Source organism: Mytilus trossulus, chromosome 10 (assembly GCF_036588685.1).
Source record: "Mytilus trossulus isolate FHL-02 chromosome 10, PNRI_Mtr1.1.1.hap1, whole genome shotgun sequence".
In the NCBI taxonomy this organism is placed as follows: Eukaryota; Metazoa; Mollusca; class Bivalvia; order Mytilida; family Mytilidae; genus Mytilus; species Mytilus trossulus.
The window spans coordinates 71,251,673-71,269,081 of record NC_086382.1 but is presented as its reverse complement, the minus strand read 5'-3'; the positions used below and the strand labels follow the sequence as shown (position 1 = coordinate 71,269,081).

Sequence of the window (17,409 nt, the reverse complement as noted above, 5' to 3'; positions counted from 1 at the left end):
CCCTCTACAACTTTCATTATAGGCCAGACAAAAACTGAATGCATATGTCTCCCCTCCACAACTTTCATTATAGGCCAGACAAAAACTGAATGTGTATGTCTCCCCTCCACAACTTTCATAATAGACCAGACAAAATCTGTATGCTAATTATCCCCTCCACAACTTTCATTAAGGCCAGACAGAAACTGAATGCATAGGTCTCCCCTCCACAACTTTCATTATAGGACAGACAAAAACTGAATGCATATGTCTCCCCTCCACAACTTTCATTGTAGGTCAGACAAAAACTGAATGCATATGTCTCCCCTCCACAACTTTCATTATAAGCCAGACAAAAAATGAATGTGTATGTCTCCCCTCCACAACTTTCATAATAGACCAGACAAAATATGTATGCTAATTATCCCCTCCACAACTTTCATTATAGGCCAGACAGAAACTGAATGCATATGTCTCCCCTCCACAACGTCATTATAGGCCAGACAAAAACTGAATGCATGTCTGGCCTTTACAACTTTCTTTATGGGCCAGACAAAAACTGAATGTGTATGTCTCCTCTCCACAACTTTCATTATAGGCCAGACAAAAACTGAATGCATATGTCTCCCCTCCACAACTTTCATTGTAGGCAAGACAAAAGCTGAATAATTATGTCTCCCCTCCACAACTTTCATTGTAGACCAGACAAAATCTGTATGCTTATTTCTCCCCTCCACAACTTTCATTGTAGGCCAGACAAAAACTGAATATTTATGTCTCCTCTCCACAACTTTCATTATAGGCCAGACAAAAAACTGAAGGCTTGTCACCCACCCCTTCAACTTGTATTGTAGGCCAAACAAAAACTGAATGCATGTCTCCCCTCCACCACTTGAAATAAAGACCAGCCAAAAAACTGAATGCGTAAGTCTCACCTCCACAATTTTCATTGTGGGCCAGAAACAAATGAATGCATGTCCTGCCTCCACAATTGCATTGTAGGCCAGACAAAAACTGAATGCTTATGTTTCCCCTCCACAGCTTTATTTATAAGCCAGGCAAAACACTGATTGCATATGTACGGCCTCCTCAAAATGCATTGTAGGCCAGACAAAAACTGAATGCTAATGTCTCCCCTCTACAACTTTCATTATAGGCCAAACAAAACTTAATGTTCTCTTGTCTCCCATCCACAACTTTCATTATAGACCAGGCAAAAACTAAAAGCCAATGTTTCTTTTCCACAATTTTCATTATTGGCCAGTCAAAAACTGAAGGAATTCCCCTCCAAATTTTAGCCTTAAGTTGCAATGCTCTTATTTTTTTATATCTTGAATGCAACATAATGGACATAAAATGTTACCAGCAGCTAACATTGGCCATTGTTGACCAAGAAGGTAAATACCAAGTAATGAGTAAATACAGCAATTTTTTTCCAATTTTAATTTTTAACAAGAAATGCACAATATAACAAAAAGTAATGCCCTTTAGCTAATACATTGCATAAACCCAATTATTTTCCTGAATATCAATGTGAGAACAACAATGTGTTGGTTTAACTATACTTATCATATAGGCCCATATAATACAATTATTTCAATAAATGATGACATTTTAAATTGTGTAAATGTGATCAAGCACCAAAAAGGTTAACAAATTTGCAATACAGGTATTTACAGGCCTGAGCAAAAATCAAACCATGATAAAACATAAGAACAAGGTAAAAACATGGAATAGACATGATAGAGGGAAATAAATAACAGAGAATTTGAGTAAATCATTTTCATTTTCAACACATCATGACCAAACATGTAACCAGATAACTTGACAAGTTGTAAAGATCCTCTTAAAAGATTTCGATTTAAAAAAAAACCAAAACATTAAGCCAGTATAATATTTCGGTTTTTCACCTATAAATGTCTAGTCCTTTTAAAAAAAAGACAACAAAGTGTTTGTGGTCCCATCCTTAATTCATGTTTAAAAAAATACCATTTGTGTAGGAATTAACTGCATAAGTTGCACAATATTAAACAGAACACAATAAAACTGACTAATAACAGATCTTTCTTCTCTTAAAGATTCGAACAAAAAACTAAAAATAACTACAGAATTCAAAGCAATATTATTTACATGTATACATTTAACATTAGCCATGTTAGGTAAGGCGGCTGCCTATCAATACTTAAAGTTTCCAAGTACTGTAACAATGATAAAATGAGTCAAAGAGCACCGAGTTTGTACATGTTGTATGTGAACACCTATGTGGGACTAGATAGCACAGAAATATATATTTCATCATTTACAAAAGAAATTAACATCATCATGATCATTGAATTGCTTTTTTTGACCGATTAGGATCAATACATATATTGTACTCAGTCTTGCCAGTTGCGGTAAATTTATTTAAGGAATGACTGTAATATTTTTTCTGTCTATAAAGAAATAACATAAGAAATTTGGTTCACACTGAATAAAGCGTGTAGCAGGTTATTTAACAGTGTGTACCACATTTTTATGTTATTTCGAATAGACAGAAAAAATATTCATGATACTAGTCATTTCTTATAACTTAATTATACATTCTACTTTAAACCATAGAAAACCATGAAAAAACGTTGATGATGTCACGGTCACATGACTAAATTATGTCTATCGGCTGATAACCAAAATAATGTCAGCCAATCAGAAGATGTGTTACATCCAAAATTAAATTATATAATAATAAGTACAAATGTACTATACAAAATTATGGTAAATGTTTGTAAAGTCTTCAATACAACTGAATTGTTAATCCTATTTTTTTCACTGTCAATGACTGTTTAACAGGCTAAACAGCATTATCTTAGCAAGATTTGTATAGAGTATATTATGTATCAAAATAATGACTTTCACCAACCAATGATGAACCATGTACATTATATTGTTTCAAGCCAGCGGCTGTTAGACGCAAAAATTGTGTCTTGAATTTTATTACTCTCAATCAAACTTATATATTACTGTAGCAAATATGTTTGAAAAGCATCATAAGGCATTTGGAAAGATTTCATATTAATCATTAAAAGTTATCAAAAGTTTTTACCAGAGTATAATTAAACATTGACTGCATAGAGAAGCTTGGAAATGAATATTTTACAAAACTAAAGTAATTGAAAATGAAGCAAAAAAGAAATTTGGTAAATTGAAAAATGTTCTTCTTATCCATCATGTCCACTGCAACCAAATTACGTTAATAATAAACAAATGTTATTAATATTTCTTTCACAATATTCCAAGTATTCTTACTATTCTAACATTCATACTTAATATAGTGATAAGATAATGGAGAAGAGTAGACTTATTTTCACAATCAGTAAATGTACATTTAGGACTTTAGACATATATCAGAATTGGGAATGGTAAAATATACATGGAAGAAAGTAGCACTACAAGTTTTCAACTCCTAATCACAATCACCAACATGACCAAGCACCTCTCTAAAAAGCACAGAAAAAAAACTGAACTGAACACCATATATTCATATACTGTACTTGTACTTTTTTCGCGGGTACTTATTTTTTGCGAATTATGTATTTCAAACATGTTCGCATTTATATATTTTCGTGATTTTATAGTTATTGCCTTACAGGTGAAAGGTTTGATTTAGATTTGCGTGTATTTATTTTTGCAAAAATTACCAGTTAGGTTCAAAATTGAACTTTAAAAGTTGAGATATATAGTGATAAATTTTTCTTTCTTATTTGATGTTAAAATGATAAATTTAGTCTACATGATCTATGTTAAATTTCTGACATTTAAATACATACATGTACAGTTCTGTTTTAATTAAAATCTTCCTAACTTTCTAAAACTAAGGTATAATCATTTATCTTATCAAATACAGGTAGAAGTTAAAATTGTGTAAGGCTATGTACATTTTGTGTACATGTAGTGATGTACAATGTGACATGTACAACAGTACATGAATATAAAGACTAAAATAATCTTTTGACTTTTGTACTGTCGTAAGTTATACATGTAGCATCGTCTATGACTATGAGTTACTGTATAACAACATTTACATACTAATTATCATACAAAATGTATAACTGGGTAACAGTTTACAATACAAGATTGCTTTTTTTAACTGAACACATGCGATATTAAAATGTAATTGAAAAACAAAACTAGCATGACTAGTAAACAAGTCATAATAATCAGAACACTGATATACACAAATTTTTAAAGTAAATTCCATACCCATGTTATTGTACATTTGTACATGTATATGTATTTATACAGACATAGTAGAAGATATTGAACATGTAAACAGTGGTAAATGCCCCCAAAAAAGGTGATTTTTCTCAATAAAAACAGACTGAAATGGTAATTAAAAAGGTTTTAAATTTGTGACACATTTACATACGTGTATAAAAATCACATTCAAATAAAATGGCTCACTTAATTAACTTTTATACAAGTTTGCATCATGGAAATCTTTTATGGTTTGTGGATTGTTTGAACAGAAGCAAATTAAAAGCTTGAAATAAACAAGTACAAAATGTACATGAAGTCATAGAAAATGTCTTTATGTAGACATCATCAATCAGAGCATTGAGGTATGTATACAAAAACCCTCTCCTGTTGGAAACAAGCGTGTACACGTTACTTTGTATGACAAGTTTTAAACTGATTTGAAGTCCTTTTCCTGTAAGTGATCACTGAGGCATGTTGATTTATGACCATTTTTCCAATGTTCCTTCTGACATTTCTCACTACAGTATCTGGATAGTTTACAAGCACCACAATATAGAAACTTGTCTTTGTCACAACACTGCTTTCTACAACTAGGACAGGAACAGAAATAACTAGCTTCATCTGATAAATCTTCACTCAGTTTGTCTTTGGGATGCCAACTGTCTTTAAGATTCTCCTGGGATTCCTCAAACAGAATTTCAATCAGGGAGTTGAAATGAAGGAATAGTTCCTCTTTATGGTAGCACCAGATATAATTTTTCTCCATCTGAGGATGGTTTGGATTGAAGTTCTTGGCATATTCCATTAAAAGTTTAAGTGCCTGACTGGATTTGATCCTACGTTGAGTGTTAGTTCCTCCCAGCAATGCCATTACATGAAGAATCTTTGCACAGTACTGAATCGCCTCCATACTAGGTATGCTGTAAAACTGCAATCTACATTTGATGTGTTCTTGAATGTCTCTGAAAATGTTATGGCGGAGGTATAATTCAACCATACTAAACTTTCCTACAAGAAGACACCGGTACAAACTGACAAACCCTTTACGAGAGAGTTCTGGAATTTCCCTCTGTCGTACTGCTTTAAATAACACAGACACCACTTTGTCTTTATATAGATTGATATGTTTGATAACAGCGACTGAACTTTGCATTTCTACAAACAGTTGCATCAGGACATAGAGGTTACGATTGATATGACATTTACACGATGCTCGTTCACAAAGAAATAAGGACCTTATGATCATGTCTGAGCCAGTCTCACCCAAACATTGTAAAACTTTCCAGTAATTATCTTCATGTTTTTGTTTACCACTAGACCTCATTTTCTGTAATGTATCGTAAAAGGTGTCTAAGTATGGATAATCTGCATCCTTTATCTTAGTGATGATTTCAGCAACATAACTTTCAACAGTCTTACTAGATGACATGGTTGATGTGTAAATCTCTTGGCGACAGCAATCACATAAATCCCATTTACAGCAGTTGTTGTCTGAGTGAGGAAATGAATCCTGTGCGATCAAATCTTCCCATGTGTACCAGTTGTTGTCCGAGAGAAGAAATATATCCCGTGTAATAAACTCCTCCTCCTACAATATTCAAGATATAATTGACATACATTGTAAGTAAGTGCCACATTGTATGAGTTAAAAAGATGAAGGATATCTGTAAATTCATAAAAGTATAAACAAGATTTTGGACAGAAAAACAAACAATGCATCATGTGCATTGAAAGCAAGGATGGGAGCTATTGAAACTGTGAATTATAGAAACAAGACTGAAGAGACTTCAAGAGATTTTTTTTTCCCAAAAATAAATTGATACAATGCAAAAGGATTTTTTGATGAAAATAGGAAGTAGGAAAAACCCTATCAATGAAACTGACGAAGTTATCATAGGTAAAATAACGATATAACATGCATAATCAGATTATCATTGGTTATCTGAACTCAACTGCTTTCCTCAGTTTTGTCTTACTGGCTTAAGCAAGAAGATCAATCTCCTTGAGATGATCAACAATATTCTATAATCATATTGAAATTGAGTTGTTTGAAGCAAACTTTATTTGTTTAAAGAGAAGAAATATTACAAATTACAGTGGTGGATCTAGCCATTTTAAAAAGGGGGGTTTCCAACTATATGTCCCCATCCAAATGCATTGATTGGCCCCAAAAAAGGGGGTTCCAACCACGGACCCCCCCCCCCCCTGGATCTGCCAATGAATTAATGTGCATTTTAACATTCATAAATATAGACACTGTCACATTTTTATCAATGATTTTTTTTCTTCTGAATGTTAATATATGATTATATCTAGGGCATGCTATGCCTTAAAACTTTTCCAGATGTACAGGTTTGTCTGCACTTAACTTCTTAAGGTAAATTTTGAGGTGAAAAAACTGCCATTTTAGCTGAAGGGTCCACATAAACCTTAATGTGGCTCAAAACAAGTGTATGCATATATTTGAGGCTTCCTTGACACTTGGTCCAAATAATTATGACGTTTTGAAAGGCTATATAATATTTTTTTCTTTGACGCCTAATGTTGCAAGAAAACAAAAATTTAAAATAGCCTGCCAAGACGTCATTAACATGAAAATGGAAGCAAGTTAACTTGTACCAACGTAAACACGTACTTCATCAAACTCGTACCATTAAAAAGGTATTCTTTTTGTGTTTTAAAAACTTAATAAAAAAAAGTTGAATTTATAATACTTCAATTTGCCCAAAGTTGGTTATCATGTACAAAAAGCGTCAATTTGACAATTTTTCGTCCTTTGAATTGATTTTTTTCGATTTTTCAATTCAAATGGAAGTAGTTGGTTCCTATTTCAATAATAAAATTTTACAACCAGTAGTTATGTGCTTGTGGGTTTGCACTATTTTTACAAGTTTCATGCCTCTGAACTTCCTGTGTTAATTAAAGTATATATATCCATCACACCATTTGAATGCATTTGAATTTTAAGTTGGTACGAGTTTACAACTGTATGAATTTACTGTGGTATGAGTTTGAATTAGTACAAGTTTTTTTTTAATGGTACGAGTTGACATTGGTGAGGGGGGTTAGGAGGGGCCCTGATCCTGAAATCCCAGGCTTAAACGAAATCCTGAGGTCCCAAAATTTAATAAACAGCTGCGCCATGAGCACATGATACGCCCGACGTCTTATGTGGAAGTAATATGCAATAATCATAAATAGTTTCTGAGAAAGTTTTAAGCAATAACCATATATAGTTTTTGAGACACAGCGGGAAACCCCCCACCTTGTTTTGTTTTTTTTTATCAAAAAACTAAATATCAAACCCCCCACCCTAGTTTGTTTTTTTACAAAAGAATAAATATCACTTAAATAAAATTTTGAATCAATACCAAAAAGTATACAGATATTTAGATTAATATAACAAAGATTAGTGTGTAAAGTTTTAAGCAATAATCATAAACTATTTTTGAGATACGGCGCGACATGTAAAAAAACAACTCCCCTGTTTAACAAAATACTCTATAACTCAAAAATAAAATTTTGAATCATCACCAAAAAGTATATAGATCTTTAGATCGATATAACAAAGAAGTGTGTAAAGTTTTAAGCAATAATCATAAATTGTTATAGAGATACGGCACAACATGTAAAAAAACCCTCCCCCTTTTTTTTTAACAAAATAATCAATCACTCAAAAATAAAATTTTTAATCATCATCAAAAAGTATACAGATTTTAAGATTAATATAACAAAGACATGTGTAAAGTTTGTAGCAATAATCATAAATCGATTTTGAGATATGGCGCGACATGTAAAAAAAAACCTCCCCCTTTTTTACAAAATACTCAATAACTCAAAAATGAAATTTTGAATCATCACCAAAAAGTATACAGATATTAAGATTAATATAGTTAAGAAGTGTTTAAAGATGTAAGCCATAATCAAGAATTTGTTTTTGAGATACAGTGTGACATGTGAAAAAACACACCCCTGTTTTAGTTACAAAGTGCCGTAAATCAAAAAGTTTTAATCTGATTTTCACCAAAAAGTATACAGATCATTTGACCATTTTAAAAAACAACTATATAAAGCTTCATGAAATTTGGATAAGTTGTTCTCAAGTTACGGTGCAACATGTTTACGCCGGACGGACACCAGACATGTGTATACCATAATACATCCCGTCAAAAGGCGTATAAAAATAGAGTTCCCGAATTCAGAAAGGGTCAATCCCGAAATCATGAGCTTAAAAACACCAGATCCCGGAGTCCCGATAAAGGTCCTATTCCCCCTCATTGGTACAAGTTTACAATGGTATGAAATAACTTTAATTCGTCAAAATCATTTGGACTACCTTGACACTGACAGATGCAGTGTAGGTTAATCATTAACCTGTTAACAGGGGTGGATTTTGGAGAAGCAGGAGGCCTTGGTCCCCTTCATTGGGGAAAATGTCCACTAGTTGATTATATAATTGGGAATCAATGAAGTATGACTGAGTAGTTCCCAATTTAGGCAGTCATGCAGTGTCCCCTCTGTAGCCCGAGTGTAGGCTCTTATGAACATTTCTGGATCTGTCATTGATTGCTGATAAACCCGGGGTTTACAATTTACAAGACAGGAGGGTGAATAATGAAATCACCTTTGCTTCTAAATGGTCATAAAATGCTTCTGTGACAAACTGTACTCCTTCAGCATCTCCTCTTTCAAACTTCTCAATCATTCGCTGTTCTTCATCTGCAGTAAGTTCTCGCTTGGGCTTCTTCTGCAACCGGAAGTCACGTTTGATCTTCTGAAATGGAAAGTCTCAAAGGTGAATAATATAATTCGGACCAATACACATGTTCGACCCTAGCTTGGTTCATGAAAAATACAGAAAATTTAGTGAAATTAAAAACATGAAGCTATAAAAAAGAACTTAAATAATTAGTAGCCATTTCACTCTATTTATTTCACTAATACATGATAGCAGATAAATATATACAATGATGATAGCAAAGATTTGTATAGCCACTTTACAAATCCTTGATGACAAGAAGATCTAAGAACCATTTCATGTATTTCATGAATATAAAACTTTCTAATTATTGATGGTGGCAATATAAGCTTTAACAATTTTATCATGATTTTTAGATACATTTTGTACATTGATACAAGATCATGAATTATGTTTATAACATTTCACTTAGCCTGGCGTCCTGGACTAATATAATACTTCGTCAATAGGATACTGTTAGAAATGCACATGTATGTGCTTTACGTTTTGTATTTATTAGCCAGTTTCTTTTCCCTCTCTTAATTGGTCCAGTAGGACCTGACCACTGTGGTTAACTGGACTAATAAATGACAAATGATATTTAATCCAACGAAATGTTTTGTATTACGTATAACAACAGGACGACAACCAATAGTCTATCCATAGAACAGAACAGAACAGAACAGAACAGAACAGAACATAACATATTTTATTTCCAATTAAGGGCCCAACAAGGGGCATACAGAGCATACATGAATAAGAAACAAGTTGCTTTCTTTAAAAAAAGAAAAGCAATACATGAACCTAAGACCGCTGACTGGCCGGGTCACCAAAAGATTGTTGCTGAATTTGTGTTTGCTTTTGAATTGAAAAAATTGACTGTGAATAGAAGAAGCCAGTTGAAAGTATATATTTACAGCTTCTATTTGAATAGTTATTTTAAAGCTCGACTATTTTATTTATTACATGAGAATGTATATAATGTTTCCGATTATAACTCTTTGGCAAATCCTAATTTCTATACTAACCGGATGATTTATGCAAATTGCACAAACCTATCGAAATATAAATTTATGCACTCAGTTTGCTTTATAATCTAGAATTCTGGATGCATTTATTTTATCTATCATATCTTTATACTTTGTTCTCATGGTGGATGTTGTATGCGGTGAAACCTGTTGCATGCAATTGATTGGGACCTCTTATAAAACATCTCAAATGTTAAGGATTTCCTGATTTTACTTAAATCAAAACAAACATTATACAGGAAAACTTAGTTTTGCCGAAGAATTTCTTAATTCAGAAGTTTATGAATACCTTTACACACTTTCGAAATATCCAATTTATATAAAAAGGTATGTAGATATAAAAAGATACCAGAATTAAAATGATGTTCGCCAGACACGAGTTAAGTATACAAGAAAAGCATCAATGACGCTCGAATGAAAAAAGTTAAAAGGCTAAATACATGAACATTACAAATTTAAGGAATCTATTCTTTGGGTAGACAATCCTTAGCGTTTCGAACAGGTTAAAGTTTATAATAGAACAGTGACTCAAAAAAGAAATAAAATAGAAACAACTCGAGGTCAGAATACCTTAGTAATGATGTCCGTGCTTGAAAGTCACATGTAAATCTCTTTCTGTCGTGTCCTGTATTTAGATGACAAAAACGAACATAAGCATTCACTAGTGAATTTAAAAGTATTGCATGCACGTAGTATTTTAGCGCACGAAATAGTAAATAGAAAGCATCTCACTGATACTCAGGAAAATCTAATAGTTGAATTCGAATGTCAAACGGTCTACATTAAATGTTTTGACTCCTTATTCATTTACATTTTATCCAGAAGTTTGAGAACGCAAACCGATCGTGTGCTTTTGAAATGTGATCTAAAATGTGAATGAATCAAGACGTGTAGGATAGTTGGTCAACACAATGAATACAATTTTCAAAACCGTACCATAGTACAAGTATGTAGATACTATAAGGTTAAACTATTAAAACAAACAAACAAAATTTGAATTGAAATTTCATAATAAACTAACGTTCATGTTAGTATTTTGTTCAAATCTGTTGAATATATATAATATCAATAAACACGAACGTCAAGTATTTACGGATAGACATTTTATTTATCGAATGAATTTATTTTCAAATTCAAACATTCCACTATGTGAATTTAGTACTATGCAAAATATAAGCAAAGGCTTCTAAATCCATACTAAAACAGTATAAAATAATCAACATTATGGTCGTAATTAAATTTTGTTGTGAAAATTGTAAATTATTTTTACGGTTGATGTGAGCTGCAAGGATTTAAAATCATGCTTTATGAATTGAAAACACACAAGTAATTTTATTCACGACCCTTTAAAATTTGAATATTTAATAAATTTATCTTACTTTCCGTTTTATGGATATATAATAATACAAACAAAAAAAATAATAATTACTCATAAAACCCAAATAACAAAACGATATGAAATAAATAACGTAGAAATATAAGGATTATTGTTTATAAACATTTTTTTGTATGATGCAAGAATTTATAAAGATTTAATTTTTATGTTTCCTACATACAAATGAATATCTAAAAATGCCAAAGCAGAGTGTCTTGTCATATACAATGCTTATTTCTTATTTGCAACTCTGAAAACATTCTGATTTCAATCATTGTTAGTTTCTTCAGAAACATAAATACAGTATATATTTTATATATATTTCTTTGATTCGGATTGAATAAAATAAATTTGATAAGAATTTAATCTTTACGTTTCCCGATCTAATATTAATATTTTAACCAGAATGTTCACTCTCGTAAGTCTATGATGAAGTACACAGTATCCCGTGGTTCAATCTTCAAACATAATTAGTTTACATGTTATCGAGACAACAGACACTACCACGTTATAATTGACCTAGATATAGACAGTGTGCAGTGGTCGTTTTAAAACATATAATTGCATCGTCAAGGGCCATCAAGGGACCACATCAAAGACTTGATAACGACCTGTTAAGACCTGTATAAATAACCGAAAACTTTCGAGACGTTCCGAGAAAATTATTCTGACTTCCGGCCGAGAGATATCGAGTGGCCCATAGACACATCCAAAACTCACCAATATATAAGCATGAACCCCCTGAGAATATTGATTTGCATAGATACAGATACAAACATTTTTTACATACAGTAACAATACAATTACTAACTCATATTCACCATATGAAATGGAGGGACACATCCTTGGAGCAGTCAACCACAATCCGTACCTAGGAGTGGAGCTATCTAGCACTTTATCATGGAATTACCACATCGGAAATATCACTACAAAGGCAAATAAAACTTTAGGCTTCATACGACGGAATCTTAGTAAATGCCCAATGAATATAAAGCGTCAGACATACATAACCCTTGTACGACCAACACTAGAATATGCTAGCAGTGTCTGGGACCCGCATCTCCAAAAACACATACAACAGCTATAGAAATGGTCCAAAGGAGAGCAGCCAGATTTATCAGGCATGAGTATTCTCGAGACCCGGGCATAGTAACATTTTTATTAGAGGACATAAACTACCACAATTGTTACAGGAGGGACGAAAAACATTACGTTTACTCCTGTTTCACAAAGTAATCCACCAACTTATTGCTATTCTGATTTTAGAATACTTGATGATACCAGCAAGAATGACGCTTCAGTTCCATCAACGACGATTTGTCAGATTAGGACCAAGTTCCGAACAAAGAAAACATAGCTTCTTCGTAAGAACCATCACAAACTGGAATGAACTACCGCCTAGCTTATTGGACATTGATGAGGAATTCAAGACCCATTCAAATGCATTGATCGTCCAAAAAAGGGGGTTCCAACCCCCGGACCCCCCCCTCTGGATCCGCGCCTGGATATAGATGGGGCCAGGGAGCCCGCCCCCTTTTTTGGAAAAAAATTGGTTGCTTATATAGGGAATCACTGAAGCGTGAGTGGAGCGGGCCCCCTCTTAGGTCAGTCAGTGGGCCCCCACTTACGAAAATTTCTGGATCCGCCACTGTTCAGATTTTTATATTGAAGCAGTTTTGTGCTATTACAAGAATTTAACTTATGGTATATTCTTACAAGTGTTTTTATTTGCGTTCACATTTTTTAAAAATAAGATTTCTAATCAGATTACTAAGCAAATTCAGCATATTCAATTTAAAAAAAAATCAGTATTAGTATTTAGATAGGCTATTGTCTCACTCGTAAAGCCTATAACCCACTCCACCTGTTCAGCCTTTGAATTAAAGCCATTTGTGGCACAAATGGTTAACAACAGGGGTCTCTCTGGGTCATTAAGATTCTCTCAGTATCAATTATGAATAATTCTATACACAATACTGTCTTGAAATTTAATTAATTAGTACAACCATGGAAGTATTATATTGTCAATATAATACTTCCATGGTACAACCGAATTGTTTTTGCAACGCAACACTAACATCACAAAATTAACACTTACAATCCAAACACCGTAGCTGTTATACAAGACATCATAGAAAGTTTAGTTTACACAAGGAGGTTATATGAGAAGGAGAGTGAACACTCTGCTTGATACAAAATTAGCATCCCCAGGATATCAGTTCGATCAGAGAAAAATGATAAAATTATAAAGAAACCGACATGTTTATCACCCACTTGATACGGCCCTCTGATGTACCGGGCTAATTCTAAGCGAAAAAAGTACATTGCTTTATGAAACATGTGGAAAATAATGTTTCCACTATCATACAATTTTGCATGCCTTTGTTTAAGTTATGACAATGCCACACGAAGTGGTATTCGTCTTCAATTCTATCTTGCATAAACACCCCACAAGTATTTCATTCAGTCCAGTTACCATATATCTCCTTTTTTCTATTTCAATATTTCAAACGATTTCAGCTCTAAACGAATGATTCGATTCAATTAAAGCCGGTTAATCAACATAATGTGACTTTTTCGAGGAGAGAAACACAAAGAGAAAAAAATTTTTTTTTATACGATACTCGTTGAGCTTTTGATATGAAAAAACGACGTTGATGCAATTGGTTAAAAGTTGTTTGAAAGTAATATTAGATAGCAGCAAAGCATACCAAAAGGAACATTTAACCTCACAATGAATAAATAATATGATGTGGTATAATTACCATTGGGACTCTCTAGCAGAGACGAAACTAAAGTTAATAATTGTACCGTAAGGCCTTCAAATATGAACAAAACCCATACCGCGTTATCAGCTCCGAAATGCCGGACAAAATCACGGTAAAACTATTAAAACCAAAACATAACGGCCTGAATTATGTTAAAAAACCAAACAATGAACGAAATACAAATATGATATATAACAACAAACCACAAATGAACGACAAAGTCTGAATTACAGGAGTGGGTACCAAACTCTTCCCTAACATGGGTTAGCAGACAGAAAGTCGCAGGACATTTCTCGAAAGTGGCACATGTGATAGGACAAACAGTGACAAATAATATGATTACAAATTACAATTAGTTGTATATATCGAGATTTGTTTAAACGAAATGAAACCAATTTTAGAATAAAATGTTTATGTTCCCTGGCCTTCAAAATCATTAAAACAAAAGGAATTTTTCTGTAGCGCGAAAGTCTATTATTCTTACATATTCTATTTTTTTAATACCTAAGGACAAGGATTAACATACTCAATTTTGTGAGAGAAAACATATCTCTTAACGATTAAAATGAAGGGTTTTGAGCCCTGAATTTCCAAAATAGCTCTGCACGTGTTCTAGTACTATTTTTTTAAATGATTTGTCTTGATTAATTTCTTTTTTTGTAATTACTATAGTAGAATACAAAAACTTCTACCAAGACTTTACATACAGATAACGTATGATATTGTGTAAATTCTTAAATTCTTGGCCGTGTGTGCATGCCAAACATAAATAAATAAAATGGTAAAATCTGGGACATATTAAATAATTATACTATTCCCAGGTAATTTAGAATAATGTAAGGGGATAACAATGAATAACGTAGTACTTACGCTATTCTGTACCATACAATAAGCAGTAACAAACGCACAAACTTTGTAAACAGTGATGACAAAATCAAGAGTCAGCCACGCTGGAATAAGTTTTACCGCGCTCTGTAAGTAATCCATGATGGAAATGATGCTATGTAACCTGATCACTAAGACACCTACTGAGGGATAGGGAATGGTCAATTAAATAATTAAAACACGTGTCATTTATTGTCAATAAACAGACAAGAACTTCCTTTCTATATAGGATGTCAACATGTAAATGATTTAAACATGTTAAATATATCAGATATTTATAAATACCTTAAAACTCCATCAGTTTACTAAAAAAAACAAAAACATTTTTTTTTAAAGGAGCACTAGCTACGATATATATAAAAAAATAACGTATGATTTTTATTAGATTAATCATTAATTAAATTGGAACAATGAAATAATAATTTGCTTTTAGCAATCAATTTGCTTTAATTTTGTTGAAATATGCGATTATACATAATTTTTGACTGATTCACTTGCAAGTGAATACGTCATCGTCATTCTAACCGGTATTCATGTGAACTTCAATTTAACCCCCTAGCTAGAGACTGACAACGCATGCATTGTACGTGTACTGGTTATTTAAAGAAAAAAATGTCAACAATGAAAGTGAAACTACGGTTAATCATTTGATTACTAATTCGATCCACATAAATCATTCTTATACTGTTAAAAACAATGAGAAACTTATATTTGTAATCTATAAATTCAAATCAAACAGACCTATAAAAATCCAATTGCACGTGCTGGTTTAACCTATTCATATCTTTATTTGTGTTTACATCGCTTATATGGTCATCTGAGGTCAAATCGATAGTTAATTAGATGGCATCTGGATTTAAATACACACGAAACGAACCTACATATCATCTACCCCATACTCTGTAAACTGTTTATTCTAAACGTTTGATTGATTGGATAAATGTTTTACATTGTTATTAATCATATATGAGAATTTGAGTCAAATTGGTGACCATGAATTTGACAGCTAGTGCCCCTCGAATTTTTTGTCCATTGATTTTAGAAATGGTTTTTTAAAAAGTGTCTTTCTTCTGTCATTTTACAGTATATCTTGGTGTTTTTTTAAACACCCTCTTTTTATGTAAGATTACGGTAATCTTTATATTATTTTGTCAATAATCATTTTGAAACTTATTAAAAAAAATATACAGTTCCCGTTTTTTTATTTTACCTTTGAAAGTTTATTTCACTGATGTATTTTTCTTGCGAATGCATGGAATCATACCGAAAACTTATTTTTAAACGAAACAATTCTCCGCACTGCCACCTGCCTACAGATTTTTATTTTATCTTTCCATAAAATATGGGTGTTACGACATGTGTACGGGGATTAATATAGTGGTAAAATGACAGACATGTTGTTTTTTCAAAGTCACAAAATCCCTTTGAAGAAAGTCACAAGAAAACAAATCACAATATATGTTGATTAAAATTATTCAACAAAACTTTGTTCTTGCGATTTTTTTTCCTAGGGATTTTGTGACCTTTTTTCCAGTGATTTTTCTTCCCGTTTACCTAAGGAATAGAGAGTTATGATGTTTTTAAATTATATAAACAATTGAGAACATTATGGACTAACGGTATGAGCCAAGGCTCCGTGTTGAAGGGCGTACATTGACCTATAATAGTTTACTTTTATAAATTGTTATTTAGATGAATGGCCTAAAAGATTAAATACAGAAATGAACATTCCCCATCATGCAGACACTCGTACATGACTGATCAACCCGATCAACCGACAATATGCTTATTCACAAATTAAAAATTCCCTGAATTCTTTAAATGATTCAAGTAGTGTCAGTGAAATCCAAAATGGTCTAACCTTGGAAGTGTTCGGTCTAATTTTAAAAAAAAGAAGTTGCAAATCTCTGATCTCGTTATACTCATATGAAGTATAACGAAATCAGAGATTTATATTTTCATTAGATTGGGAAGTATTGTATGTTATAATACTTGAATGTATGGTCTTACATATGCAATCGGTTTACATCATATCAAACAACTTTATACCGTTCTTAATTGAATTATTTTCATATTTAAAGTCGGTGCCTTGTATAGCCGACTATACAATATGGGGTTCAGTTCTCATTATTGAAGTTCGTACGGTTGCCTATATAATATTATTGCTTAAATTAATTTCATAAATTAGAATTTATTATACGATCACGTGACTAGTGATAGTGGACAGTCGTATTTTCTCTGTGATCTTAAAAGTGATTTTTAGTGTATTTACTGATTTTATAGACTAAACTTTTAGTTAACAAGTAACTTTATACAGTGCTTAGTGGAAATACAATCCACTGGGAATTTTAATTTGCAAAATAACTGGATATATTACACGATGGATGAATTTTCTAATTATCG

The 17,409-nt window shown here is 32.4% G+C and overlaps 1 protein-coding gene across 2 annotated transcripts; it reads right to left on the bottom strand.

Moving 5' to 3' along the window:
* Nucleotides 1–4,197: 4,197 nt before the first annotated feature.
* Nucleotides 4,198–15,135, bottom strand: LOC134688471 (uncharacterized). 2 transcript variants are annotated; one of them, XM_063549206.1, is made up of 3 exons: nucleotides 14,992–15,135; nucleotides 8,837–8,986; nucleotides 4,198–5,800 (listed from the first exon to the last, which is right to left on the bottom strand). In XM_063549206.1, the coding sequence occupies exons 1-3, from the start codon at nucleotides 15,106–15,108 to the stop codon at nucleotides 4,640–4,642; spliced, it is 1,428 nt and encodes a 475-aa protein (XP_063405276.1). In that variant the 5' UTR covers nucleotides 15,109–15,135; the 3' UTR covers nucleotides 4,198–4,639. The 2 variants fall into 2 exon arrangements, with proteins under 2 accessions (XP_063405276.1, XP_063405277.1); XM_063549207.1 differs by lacking the exon at nucleotides 14,992–15,135 and adding an exon at nucleotides 12,175–12,193.
* Nucleotides 15,136–17,409: the final 2,274 nt, after the last annotated feature.